At 39.7% G+C, this 13,830-nt stretch overlaps 2 protein-coding genes across 13 annotated transcripts in view; both read right to left on the bottom strand.

Annotated features, from left to right (window-relative positions):
* Positions 1-588: 588 nt before the first annotated feature.
* On the bottom strand, positions 589-7,875 carry smpd2b (sphingomyelin phosphodiesterase 2b). The gene is made up of 11 exons (XM_030092722.1): positions 7,779-7,875; positions 6,126-6,231; positions 5,943-6,039; positions 5,764-5,840; positions 5,267-5,360; positions 4,857-4,946; positions 4,696-4,778; positions 4,483-4,615; positions 3,774-3,878; positions 3,491-3,668; positions 589-2,928 (listed from the first exon to the last, which is right to left on the bottom strand). The coding sequence occupies exons 2-11, from the start codon at positions 6,173-6,175 to the stop codon at positions 2,504-2,506; spliced, it is 1,332 nt and encodes a 443-aa protein (XP_029948582.1). The 5' UTR covers positions 6,176-6,231; positions 7,779-7,875; the 3' UTR covers positions 589-2,503.
* A 1,366-nt stretch (positions 7,876-9,241) lies between these two features.
* The window catches only part of tead3b (TEA domain family member 3 b), a 33,381-nt gene continuing 28,792 nt past the window's right edge, over positions 9,242-13,830 (bottom strand). For 8 of the 12 annotated variants that reach the window (XM_030091806.1, XM_030091805.1, XM_030091810.1 and 5 more), the window contains 6 exons: positions 13,647-13,711; positions 13,431-13,573; positions 13,161-13,334; positions 12,897-13,040; positions 12,647-12,799; positions 9,242-11,463 (listed from right to left, as the gene is read on the bottom strand). In XM_030091806.1, coding sequence (XP_029947666.1) covers positions 11,350-11,463; positions 12,647-12,799; positions 12,897-13,040; positions 13,161-13,334; positions 13,431-13,573; positions 13,647-13,711 — 793 coding nt within the window. In that variant the 3' untranslated portion in view covers positions 9,242-11,349. The remainder of the gene's footprint in view (positions 11,464-12,646; positions 12,800-12,896; positions 13,041-13,160; positions 13,335-13,430; positions 13,574-13,646; positions 13,712-13,830) is intronic. The other 4 variants (XM_030091808.1, XM_030091811.1, XM_030091814.1 and 1 more) reach the window with 1 other exon arrangement.

The following is a 13,830-nucleotide window of genomic DNA, read 5'->3' as shown; positions in this document are numbered from 1 at the left end:
TTTTTTGTGTAATTACCATAAACTCAGGGTGGGATCAGATGTACCCTTGCACTGATGGAACTATTTAATTTCTGCTTTTTAATTTGGTTATCATTGCATTGTTTTATTTAAGGCCTACATTAATTTATAAAGATGCTAATTTATAATATTTTTCATACTCTTATTCTTTTGTTCTTTCAGTGTAATTCCCACCTCACCAAAAGTACCACCTTTGCTTTTTTTTAATTTGACTTTACAAAAATAATCTTGATTGAGGACTGAAATAACCTGAAATCATGCATGACTCCATTTCTATTGAATTCAGGATCATTACAGGGACTTATAGGTCTGCACTACCATGAATATGCATGAAAAGCACATGTTCAAAAAATTACTTGTACCTATTGGTAAATGAATGAATCTATCATGGAAAAATTCATTTTTTTGCTAACAACAGTAATAGCTAATACAAAGGTGTATAAATGTTCAATATGAAAGGTATGAAAAGGTTTAGTGGGTTATTGCATTCTTTTGAGTGTGGCACTGTTAATATATTGCATTTCTGCTTCTTAATATTGATCCCATCTTCAAAAAGGAATTTTAAAAACGTGCACTTCAAAGTTTTATTACCATTTTTGAAAGATACATCCTGTAACACAAAACCATTACAATTAAGTATAAAGTTTCACACAGTGGATTTGATATGAGGGACAGAAAAACTCCTCACAGTGGAAATGCCGAGTGCAGACCCAGTAAGAGTCAAGTAAAAAGGAGTTTCTGGTGTTTCCGGACCTGAACTCAGCATTTCACTCCTCACCTGTCAAACACAGCAAATAACAACGAAACAACACAGCAAAGTATGGGGAAAAAACTGATTTCTCAGTTTTCAAAAACAGGAAAATAAAATACAGGATTAGGTGTGAAACAAGTATAAATACAGCCAGTATGTAACTCAGTGATGGTGTAAGACGTGTGCTGAAAAGGTGCAAACAGGAAGAGAATCTTCACATTGAACATTTTTAGGTAGATTTTCATAATTATTGCTGGACTGCTGTCCCCACTAATGAGTTCAGTTCATGTTCTTCTCTGTGAGCTTCAAACTGCAAAGCTGTGGTGAATCTATCAGTCTGAGAGGTTTCCCTGCCGGCCCAACACATTACTTTGTGTGCTGGGAAAAGTAAGAACTCTTTAAGCGCCACACCCGTGGGTGTTCCTGCCCTCCAGGTGAACAAGTGCCGGCTGGTATGTCAGATCTGGCTAAATCACCTCCCGCATGCTTTGTTGCCATTCTGCAGGTTTGGGGATTCATTCAAACAAGGAGCTGCTTTCATTTAAACCGTTCTGTCACGTTGACTCAGGCTGCTCTCTAGTGGAGAAGAAGTGAACATCAGTTAAAAAGAAAAAGGCATCATGCGATGACTTCTACTTCTAACCAGCAGCATTCATAAAAGTTCATATTCTGCTGTCAGTCATCAATAATGTCAGCATTTGAACTACAGACACAGTCTACCACAGTTATGTCAACGAAATGTAACAGTAATGAGAACTTCTACATTAATCAGCAATCACTGTTCTGAAACAATAAAAAACAGTCATGTTTTCCCAGCAGGATGAAACCCTGCTTCCATATACAGATATAAAAAAGATTAAGTTAATCAACTAAGTGCAATGCACACTAAGAATATATTAAGCTTTCTTTTTGATTCATTATTGCTTCATTAGAATTACAAAGTGTTGCTTCATGAGAGCGATTCATGTGATCAGATCAGAAAACAGTTAAGTGCAGAATATTTTTAGTGTACTGCCACTGTATGCTGCTTCATTAGATACAGGACGGGAGTGCATCAGAACTGTGAATGCAAGAACTGAGGCTTTCAGATAGCTCATACGCTACAACAAACACTCCTCACTGGCGTAAGTGGATTCTTACAGTACGAGACTAAATCTAGAGAGATCTGACCTACAGGGATTTAAGATGACAAAAATATACACCTTCACTTGGAGTGTTTGTGCTTTGTGTGCAGTGGAGGTCACAGGGCCACTCCCTGTTTAAGTTCTGAAGCATGTCAAGTAAATCATCAAACACAGACTCACTGACTGCGCATCATTCCCTCAAACTGCAAAAAGAGGGCAATGACAATTTTTTTTTTAAAGAAGAAGAAGAAAATAACTGGTCCCAATGGAACTACTGGTGCGTGGAATGCAAGTCGGACCCAAGGCTTAAAAACATAAACAGTCACATTTACCAGCTCTGGTAGGAGAACAGAAGCATCTCACCGGGAAACTGGAAGCGCATGAGTTTAGTGTGGATGTATAGAGGGAACTGAAGCAGGCGGCTATAGAAAAGCGTAAAAATGTCAAAGTGTGTGTCCTGCACAACTTCAAGAAACGTCCTTCAGTACATTCTGCAGTGTCAAACTAAAGCCTGGAACACATTCAGAGGAGCACACTCCCTCCACAAGTTCATCTTAAAGCTGACTTCAAAGGCTCCTCTGAGCCCACTTTGACCCACTTGGCCGCTGCGTTACTCCTCTGGATGGAAGGCGGGCGGGTCCTGGCCCTCAGGAGGCCTCCGCGGGGCGTTATGGGGCTGAGCCACGGGAAAGCCCCGCAGCTTCTCCTGTAAACTCCCGACCGCCAGCCTCATCTGGTCCTCGGCACCCTGGAGAGACTTCAACTCCGTGGTGTAGAAGATGTACAGCAGAAAGGTGGTCAGCAGGATGGCGAAGCACAGCGCAGCCAGCAGGTAGAAGGAGGTGCGGGGGAACGGCTGCTCCGCCCCCAGAGCCAGGCAGGGCACCGCCGCGATGGCCAGCTCCAGGAAGAGCAGGGCCAGCCCCATCGCTCCGGTGCGCGCCGCCGTGTAGCGCATCCGCTCGGCGCAGTGCAGGCCCACTTTGACCTCGGTACGGGCCTCGTTCACTATGTTGATCAGCTCAGCCACCTTCTCTGAACACACAAAGAAGAGAACAGAAAATTACAGCCATCTAATGTGATACAAGGCAGGCGTGAAAAGATGAAATGTGAGAGGGAAAAAAAAAAGGTTTGCAAAGCATGCTGGTATATAAATACTTTTTCTTCTTTTTACAAATAACACTTAACGTTTTAATATAACAATATCAGTACAGTTTTTTTATTATTTCATTAATGCAGAATGTTTTATGACCAATTTCATTTTCACAAATGATTGAAAAATAATTCAAAATAAATAAAAATTGTAAATTTAAAAAATTAACCAGTGAAAGAAAGTATGCAGGTGTCCAAAGCAGACAATCACTTGATCAAACTTTTGAAAATCCATTTAATATAAAAAACATTTATGCCAGTTTATTCTAGTGAATATATGGAGAACAAATTGTACTATGTATGCTTTAGTCCAACCTAATCTCACCCATTACATTTGATCTTTTCCATATATGTAGAAATTTTGCAGATTCAGCGGCTGTGGGTCTTCAGATGTGGTAAAATTATTTGCTGACACTTTCAATGCCGGCATAGTGAACGAAAGTACCTTGCGCTAAGTCCTCATTCTTTGATTTCCCGTCGCCGGCGGTGTCGGCTGGAGCGCGGGACTCCAGCCGGAGCTCAGCGGTGAGCGCCTCGTGGTCGGAGTACGGGTAAGGGTGATTGGGAACCGAGCCTCTGGTGGTGGACAGTGAGTCACAGTGAATGTCCGCGATGGAAGAACCCTGACAGAAACAGAACAAAAACATGAAGCTTTTTTTCCCCTCCCCCCCCCACCCCCAAAAGAAAAATCGTAATAAACACACTGTGTGAAGACAACTTTCGCTCACCTTGTAGAGGATATAATCAATTCGGATGCCTTTCTCAAAGGGGCCAAGCTCCTTTACGTTGATGAAAGGATTGTCTGCTATTAAAGTTAAACCGCTCTCACATCCCTGCAGCAGAAAACATCTGTTATGAAATCATTGTAAAGTACTTTTTTTTTTCCTGACACATGCCCCACAAGCCACAGGTCTTGAGATATGAAGCCGCTGCAAAACTGCAGAATTCACATTGTGCAGAGTCATTTCCTGACTGAACGCCAACCTTCTATGGGTGCTAAAACTGTGTAGGAGCATTGGAGATAATCTTACCAGCCTTTTATAGTATAATTAGACTTCCATTTAGACATTTCTAACATTTAGAGCGGGTTTTTGAACTTGATGTCTTTTAAAAACCTGTTTTAAATGTATTTATGTAAAACAGTTCTGCAACTACAAAATACAGTCAAATATACTTAATAAGTACATTATTATCTGTATTTAATGTCTGTATCCACACTGGTGTCCATCAACACCTGTGGAATAAAAACATTCTGCATGTCTGAGAAACGGAGACAAAGATCACGTTTAACTGCATCAGAGTGACGACAAAGATTGAGCGTACTTCATAATTGTTCTTTCACTGAAACAATTATACTGTATTTATTTTTCTTTCTTCCGTAACCTGCTGTGATAAAGAAACGTATGGCTGAACAGAACAAACTATGTGATAACGTACCTCAAATTTAGGCGTTTCTGAAAAAGAGTCTCGCAGTCCAGTGTAAGACCTCAGCAGTTTGTTGCCGAGGTCCTCAGGGTGCATGTTGAGGTCGCCGCCAACAATGACCACGTCCGCTCCAGCAGAGGTGTGTCTGAAGGACAAGAAAACACTGAAATTACCAACTGAAGAAACAAAACAGCATGTGAAGAACATTAAAAGGAAACACGTTACCGAATGAACTGCTGCAGCTCCCAGGCCTGAACCACTCTGTGAGGTAGATAAACGTCCTTCTCTCTGCAGTACTCTGCATGCAGCTGAAATTGAGGACAACGGCATCTTGATCAGTATGAAGAAGCCACGGAGAGCTGAGAACTTCTGCCATGGAAACTCACATGAGTGACGTAGACATGTGCAGTCAGGTCGTTGAGGCGTAAGACAGCCATCCCTACAGCTTTACCTCCAAACCAGTCTCCATGATGAGGCTAAAGGTTAAAAAGAAATCAAACTAACCTGTGATGTTGTGGATGTGATGATATTTACTGACAATTTTTTTTTTTTTTTTTTACTCTGGGAAGCTCCTAAATGATCCTAAATTGAGCTATAAAATCAGTTCCATTAGAACTATGTCCCACAAAAGGCTGCTGCCATAAATCAGTGATCATGGTTTCAATGCCTCAAACAGAAGCTGCCACATTTCCTGTTGCTGTAGTGTTATGTGGTAGCTGAAAGTTAGTTGTCATTTCTTCAGGAAACAGATTTAATCATAGAGTACGAAATAAGACATCTGACTTGCTGAACCCACCATGTAAGGATATCCATTGAGGGAGTAGCGATACACAAACGTGTCGTGGATTCTGTGTTTGGAGAAAATAGCCAGGCCGCTGCCTATAACTCCGCTGCAAAATGAAAGTTAAAAACAAGACAGGACCACCCGTTACAAAGTGTTTGATCTGAGAAATAGCTCACATTCCTTCTTTCTGTACAGATGCAGATTATATGTCAGAGCAGTTTAGATGTGGGAACCTAATTCAAACTTGACATCTTTTGAACTGCAGAAGGGATTACAAAAGTAGCACCAGTGATTAATCTAAGTTGTACTTTGGTATGAAGCCTGAGAAAAAAAATGAAGCAGATGAAGTGAGTGAGTAGCAACTTGGCTTCACTTTCATTTCACACAAATTAAATCTTGCAAGGACATTTTTCTCACACCAAGACAATTCTGTAACTATCTATGCATGGATTTTAACCACAGACATTAAAATTAATAAGCAGAAAGAGGTTTCCTGTAAGTTACATTACCTTTTGAAGTAATGAGAATGGGGATGACAGCAAGCAAGTTTCTTCTTTAAGTTGAGATAGTCTTTTTCGCTCCACACCTGGAAAGGTTACAATTGCAAAGATTCCATATAAGACATATCTGCATCTGTTGAAAAAGTGTCTTTGCATTTTGACGATATTGTAAAATAAATTTCACCAACCTCCTGCAGCAACACAATATCATGTTCCTCCTTCAACAACATTTCTCCAATCATGGCGTAGCGCTCAGGGCAGTGTTTGCTCAGATACCGGATCCCCCTGCAAAAACACAGAGTGGTGGCTTTTATTTATTTATTTAGGCAAACTCCAATATTGAAATGTAAGTACAAACCAAAGTCACTGACCAGCAGTTCAGGGAAAACACCCGCACACTGATGGAGTCGGCGCTTGCCATGCTGGCAGATCAGTGGATCAATAGAGGCTATGATAGAGTTTCAGCTGCGTCAGGTCCTGACAAGTCACAAAAATGATTGTTAGAAGTTGTTAGGTGGAATATTTAGTTGCATAAAACCATCCAGTGCACACACCCAAGTACACTGCGACAGCTGGATAATTAGATGCTGTAGGTCATGTGAATGAAGGGAGGAAATGCCTCAAAGTGACTTTTCAAACTGCATCATAAGCGGGAAAAGAGCAAACATAGCAGTCTACAACTCCAATGACGACACTTGGTTAAAATAGTTTTAATTGTTCAGCAAAAATATGTCACGACAGATTATAAAAAAAACGAACGTAAAGCATGTGGAGCAGACACGTCTCACTGTACCACCAAACAGTAATAAAACCTTTGTATTCACTTCATTCTCCTGGGAGAACAACAAAAGACAGACTTCAATCAGACTGCTGATGTAGCTTTGCTCTGGAGAAAAAAAAAAAAAAGGGAGGGAAGCAGCAAAGTAGTGCACAAAAACATCACGAGGTCAAGCCAAAACACAGAGCGATAACTATAAACACATATGGCCGGAATAAAGCCATGTAAGTTATTGCCTAAATATGGTTTTGCAACACCAATATGGAAATATTCAAGTTGAAATTTTGAGCTGTGAATTACATACTTTAAACACTGTGGACCAGATCAATAACATCCACTTATAAATCATTGTAATTCTTAATGGTTAGCTGGAATTTATTCTATTTGTTATTTAATTCACTCTGATTTGCAAAATGTCAGCTGTTTAATTCAATATCAGCCAAAAGAGCATATTTAGAACAGCTTTGGAGCCACATCTCTAGGTACCTTTCAAACAAAGAATTGTGTGAATGAACATTTTATCCAAATGATGGCTTACTGTGTGACTAGACCAGAAAAGGTTCCTCATTTTTCGATTTGAGGTGGAAAAAGTTCAAACTTAAATGACGTAATGGGACATGTGTCATCACTCCATTCCACTACTGCACCTGACCTTTAACTGTGGGTGGTCACTGCTGAATTTTGGATGAATCACAACAATAACGTCAAAGCCTGACATTTCCTCTCACAGATAACCACGCTGGTTTACTCGTGGTTTGATGCGTGGAAAGAAATTAACGATCTAAAATATCAAGCAAAAGGATCCAGCTTCAACGTTTACAGCATGACTAAAAACAGCAATAAAGTATTCAATAACTTCTCAGAATTCGTAGGTGCAGCATAATCTCGTGATGAATACAACTAAAACCTATGATGACTGAAGGAGAGACAGATGCTGACTGGAGGAAACCATTACTTAAATTTGTAAAAGGTATCAGACTTGTGACTTACCTACACCGAAACATTTACTAGTTAAAGAAAAGGATAATCTTTCGATTATCGTAAAAGCGTTCTTTGCTACACACGTGTTATGAATATCTCGGAGTTTGGAATGTAGATGTGGATCGGACTAGTTCATTGAGTTGATCGTCTGTTAGCTGCTAAACTATGCTAACCGGCTAACTTTCAGCCGATATCCGCAGCAGGATCAGGTGTGTGCTGACCGGTTACCGGATTATTATTAATATCATTCATCGGTTTAACTCACCGTGAGGGTGGATGAAGGATGAAGCGGACCGGCGATGTGAACTTCACTGCTGGTGACTGTTTACAGCGAGTCTGAACCACTTCCTGTTAGCCTGCTGCTCCATAACTACCCACACGACGTCGAGGCGGAGTTTTATGTCGCTTTTCAGTCAAGCTGACACAGACATTACTTGAGAGATTAATCAGTCAACTGTAAACATTCGAAATAATAGTAATAATAATAAAAAATAACACAAATAAGACAATTTCAAATAACACATAAAAAACTTTTCTTTTAAACAGATATCGTTTCCAGTCGCGAGGCATTCTGGGAGATGCAGTTCTTCACGAGCAGCTATGAATTAAAAAAATGAAACAACACAAATTCAAACATTTGGCATTATCCTCAAGGAAATTAACATGATTCTTATCTTATAATAATAATAATAATAATAATAATAATAATAATAATAATCATCGCAAATAAACTGTTACCACCCACTAAACTTCAAAAGCATTACATCAATAGTGGTTTAATTCTTCCCATGTCTTCATCATAATATAATTTCAATGAATTCTGTTGAGTTACTTGAGTTCATCAAAAAATAAAGATTGAAAAATTTAAAGACTGTCAGGTAACACATATACAGTATAGTACCAATGAGTACAAAAGGTAACTTATGAAAGATTTCAAATTCAGATGAAGACACATAATCTGTCATCTAATATGTACATCCCATCCCAACTATTAAAGCCTGATATCAAATGTAGAGGCAACAGTAAAAATGTACACATAGGCTTGAGATTTATTTCTTGCTTGCTACTCAAAAAATGGGGATTATGGTGTTGAATTGAGGGGTCTCGCCAACAAATGTGGTTAGGCAGAAACTTAAACAATAAAAAGAATATACTGTCTATATCAGTATTGTCACACTCTCTTTAGTTCAGGGCCTCATGCAGCGACATTTCATGACATTTCATGACATTTCATGACATGATAAGTAAGTCCATAAAGAAAATTGTAACCCTTTAGCTTGTGAAATGAGCAGTCGTATGAAAACACTAACTTGTTGATTACACAAGTAAGAAGTGAATTATCGATGATTCAAAGAAATATTGGCCTAAAAATTGCCCTTCCTTTCCTGTGGGTGCCCTTCTTGACACAACAAGGATTCCAACCCAAGTTTACACTGAAGTTGGTCTTTACAAATAAACATAACTTTGTATGATCTACAAGGTGCAAACACCAAGTCATGGACTTTGAACTCAAATATTTATGTGTTACCAATTCAATGCAGGTAAATTATACACTAATAAGTGAACTTCAGATATACCCTCCAAACTTTAAGAGAAAAGAGATCTCCTTAAAAGACATTAATTCTAATCTGAGTTGAAGACTTTTTTTTTTTTTGTCATTGTAACACAACATCTGATGACACATAGGCTACTTCTGTTTTACTGCTATGAAAATAACAACTGACAAAACAAATTTACAAACATGTTTAATGAGTTTTCTGGGGAGAAATGGCCCCAAAGGCACCATGCGTCTTGTATTGTTAGATACATTTGTTGATTACATAGTCCAACCTCTACTTTAAAGTATAAAATTGCAATGCACAATGGTAAAAGACAATAGTAAACCACCTTAAACCAAAACAAAAAAACTGCCCACACCATTCAGAATATGATACATTAGATATCTCAATATTAATTATCAATACCAGCGCAATCACACATTATTTTCAGTGAAGCATATGGCAAACACTGAAAGTCAAAAAGACAACAGAATCAAAACAAAACAATTAATCTTGATAATGGCAAAAAAAAAGTCTGTATAAAAGATAAACTGAGAGAGGAGTGTTATTGTATCTAGCTTGTGAAACATGACATTCAAAGCCAGGTGCAATTATACCACCGTACAATATCTTAAATTTTGAACTTTATTAGCAGAATCGTCCAGTGAACCACACAGAGCAGACACTCGTCAAGCAGGACCCACCTGGTGACAGTTACTCCCGTCTCTGTTGTGAGGCCTGCAATACTTTTAACATTTCCATCACAATGGAAAATTAACACGTCTCCATTAACCCACCCTGCCCTCCCGCCATGTCTTTTCCAACCCTATAAATAACAATCAATGGTCATACTCCACAGCACAGAGACTATAGCTCTCATTCAAGACAGTTTAGATCGATTCTTTCATGGTTAATGTCACTTTATTAAAAAAAAAAGAGAGAGCCTTAAATAGCCTATTAAAATTGAAGTTTTCTCTATAAAATGCAGCTTCTCCACACATAACAGGGAGAAGGGTGAAGCAAATGATCCAACTTCACAGCGTGCTGTTTCTTTTTTAAACAAAAGAAACAGTGATCAGCTTCGCTCTGCTTTAACCATGGTCTCTGTGCTGCGTTACTTGATCACAAATATGAACAGAAAAGCCCCACGAAAATACTCCTATGTAACACATATTCCTTTAGCATCTGCTGACTCACAGTACAGAAACATTTTTTTTTTTTATTTCAATTACGCTACATACCTCAAGGCAGAAAAGAAGCATTGCTGTCGCTGCACGCCACTTCTTGATCTTTTAAGTGCAACAGAGCACACGTCTTCAAACAGAAGTATTGGGATCTCAAAAGTAAGGCAAAGCCCCGGATTCATGTCAGGATAGCAACGGTACAAGGCATCCTTAGTGTCAAGTTATTTATAGATAGATGCTTGTAAGACCTGATTTCTTTATTTTTTTTTTTAAAAAAAGAAGTGTTATAAAAAATATATATATAAAAACAAGAACCGTAATAACACGGTGACATGTCTAACCTTCTCCCTCTAAACTTGGGACGATTTTATGTAAAACAGGCTACATTAAAATTAGTCGTCACATCCCATTTCTCTGTGTGACCCTCCCCCCCAAAAAAACGCCTCAAAAGATGATAATCTGAGATGTTTTTTTCAATTTTTCTTAAAAACAAAGTACACCTGTATGACTATTGACTATTTTATGTTCAGTTAAAAACAAGAGGTAGTAAAAAAAAAAAAAAAAAAAGGCAATCCAAAGTGGCAGGCAATGATAAAATCTTTGGAGAGAAGGCACTTGCTTTCCAAACAAATCCTAATGCAACAACACCACTTGGCTCTGGTTTTCCCCTTCCATGGTCCTATTCTCTCTACAGTTTCAATCTTATGTACAGCTCAGAGTGTTCCCTCCTCGGATACTAGAGAAGTCTGTCCAACAAACTCAAACACATTCTCATTCCCTCAGTAAAACATTTCACGCGCCATCGATTACCCACTTCATCTAAAGCATGTTTCAACACATGGAAACGGCTAGTCATCCGCAATTCTTCAAAACGCTGTGGCACGATGGCACATTGAGATTCACTTGCATACTTTTATTTAAAGCATTAAATGTGTCCATGTTAGCTCAGTCGGACTAGCGTTGTTTTGATCCTTGTTATTTTTTTGTCTTTTTTAGTAGGTGTTTGTTTTTTTTGTTGTTGTTTTTGTTTTTTTCCTGGATGGTTGAGCTGGTCGGAGAGCGATTGTGTGACGCTTTTTTGTCTGGCTTTTCCAAAACCTCCCTGAAGAGCCGTTTAGTCCTTTACAAGTTTGTAGACGTGATACTGAGCTCCGTGTTCACTCGTGGAAACCTCAAAAACGAAAGCTATACAGAGCAGGGTCTCCTGGGTGTCACGGTTTGTCACCACCTGCGGAGCAAAGCAGAAAAATGACAGTGAGTGACGAGAAGAGCAGCTGACGTTACATCAGGTAGCTGAATTATTTTTCCACGCATATTTTATTGAAATTGTTTATGCTCTCCCGAACAGACCTCAACCTGTTCCCCCAAACAAAACGAATTTATGAAGTAACAACGAGAAGAAGCAGGAACAAATCTATCAATGCAGACTTCAGCACAGAGCTCTTAAAAAGATAAGCTGATGTTATAGGAACACAGGCTCACCACATCTTTCATATTGCTGTCAGGACTGAGTTAGTTCAAGATTAGGGGTTTCGCCTAACAGTCCATAAAAAAACATTTTTTGATATTTGAAGAAGAAAAAGTTTAATTTTTATGGAAAAACTTTTTTCTGGCATGGAGCTGGATGTGCAGATTAATATAATAGCTTGTATACGGAATGTAAAGCTGAACCCATTCGTGAGTTTGCTCATAACCACACAGACCATGCACACAGATCCAGCCTGTGAGTTTGTTAAAATTCCTCACTGAAGCACATTTCAAGCTCATAATGAACACAAAATGCATGGTTTTCGAAAATGAGTTTTCCTGTGGTTGATACCAGGACTGCTGTCTTGGAAGGATCGTGGTCGTGTATGATTAAGACAACCAAGAGCAGGAAAGTACGATGCAAGTTTCCTCTGGTCAGGAAGTGGGTTGAATAGTCATAAACGCAGAGCTTAGTTCAGATCTCACTGAGGTGGTCTTCAGTAATGCAGGAGATCAATGCTTTAGCAGGGGCATAAATACACCCTTTAATAGTTTGGGAAGATGGGATCCACTGTGAGGGAAGGCAACTTTGTTTGCAGCACATATTTTGGCAACAAAAAAAAAACTCAACAGGCAAACGTGAACGTTGCTACAAAAGCAGACTAACGGGAAAAAGAATGTGTGCTGAAAACAGCTCGTCTCTGCACTCTGGGGAAATACTTCTGCTTCAGACATCTCTTGAAACTTCTTGAAACTGAAATATTTGTTCCTTTTTTCTTTTGTAAAAGAACATGAACTGCATACATATGAAATGTGTTCTATAAATAGACATATTATTATAACTTAAAGGAGCCATCATCACATATGACTTCTACATACTGCTACAGTAGTACTGACAGCTACACAAAAAAGTATTTTCTCAGCAGACTGTGACGGTGTTTTACCTGTAGGATAGTGAAATTTTCGAGAACACTGTTCATCATGTATTTTTCAGGCAAGTGTTTGAGTTTGTGGATGAAATTGATCATGTATTCACACATTGGAGAGCGGTGGATCCTGTAAACACACTTTCCTCCCTCCATACGTGCGTACTCCGTCTGTAACACGCACACACACACACAACCCAACAGTCAGAACAACCTGAGTCAATTGCAATTAAAAAAAATTGTGGATTGACTGAATCGCTGCTCTTGCCTCGACTTTCTCGACCACTTGCTTGCCAAACGAGCAGACTTTGGTGGAGACGGTGATGGTCATGTTCTCGATGCTGCTGTACTGGCTGCTGACGCCGTAGAATGAACCCGGGCCGTCCGGCATGCCGCTGCTGTTCAGGTCAGCCTGCACAGTCCATAGACGCACACCAATGGTTAAAGCATGAACTTAAAGGCATTAAAAACAGCATAATTCCACAGGAAAGTAAAAAATCATACACTGCATTACTAATAGAAGACAACCCACCCAGAACTTCACGAGGAAGAAGGCATTCTGGGGTCCTTTCTCGTAAAGCTCTTTGAGGCCGCCCTTCTTCTCAGGGAACTTGTCGTATATCTGCCGGATGTCCACAGCTTCCAGGAGCGGATCACTATAGGAGGGGTTGGTCTGTCCAATGTGGACAAACAAGTGTTTGCTGTACTGCAGTGGAGAAAATCAGAAGAGAGAGAATTATTTTCGAGAAGAGGAGAGCTGGAGGTTTCTCTGATGTGTCAAATCCCACTCGCTTCGGCTCACATTGTCTGGATCTCTCTGGACCTCCATGAAGGCCGAGTACTCCAGCATCCGCAGCTTCGAGGAGGCGATGGTGCGATCCTGCCACACCGGCACTGCGGTGGCAGTGGGCGGCGCAGGAGGGGGTCCCAGCGTCTCATAACCTGCTGCAGTAAGCAAACAAACAATAAGGCAAATAAACCACGGCATTGTTTCGCTTCTCGGTGTACGTCCACCTACTTGGTATGGATGGCTGTACGGGCCCTGGTAGGCCTGGGTATGGGGGATGTGCAAAAGGTTTGATACTGAAAGACAACAAATAAATAAGATGAAGACATCTGTGTCAGACGTTTGTGGCACAAGGTTTCTACTATGCTCATCTTTTTTTCTTTTCTTGTGCACAGGTGTTAGTGTCAAAGTTTCA

This window comes from Salarias fasciatus, chromosome 5 (assembly GCF_902148845.1).
Source record: "Salarias fasciatus chromosome 5, fSalaFa1.1, whole genome shotgun sequence".
Classification (NCBI taxonomy): domain Eukaryota; kingdom Metazoa; phylum Chordata; class Actinopteri; order Blenniiformes; family Blenniidae; genus Salarias; species Salarias fasciatus.
This window is presented reverse-complemented; position numbering and strand designations above follow the sequence as displayed.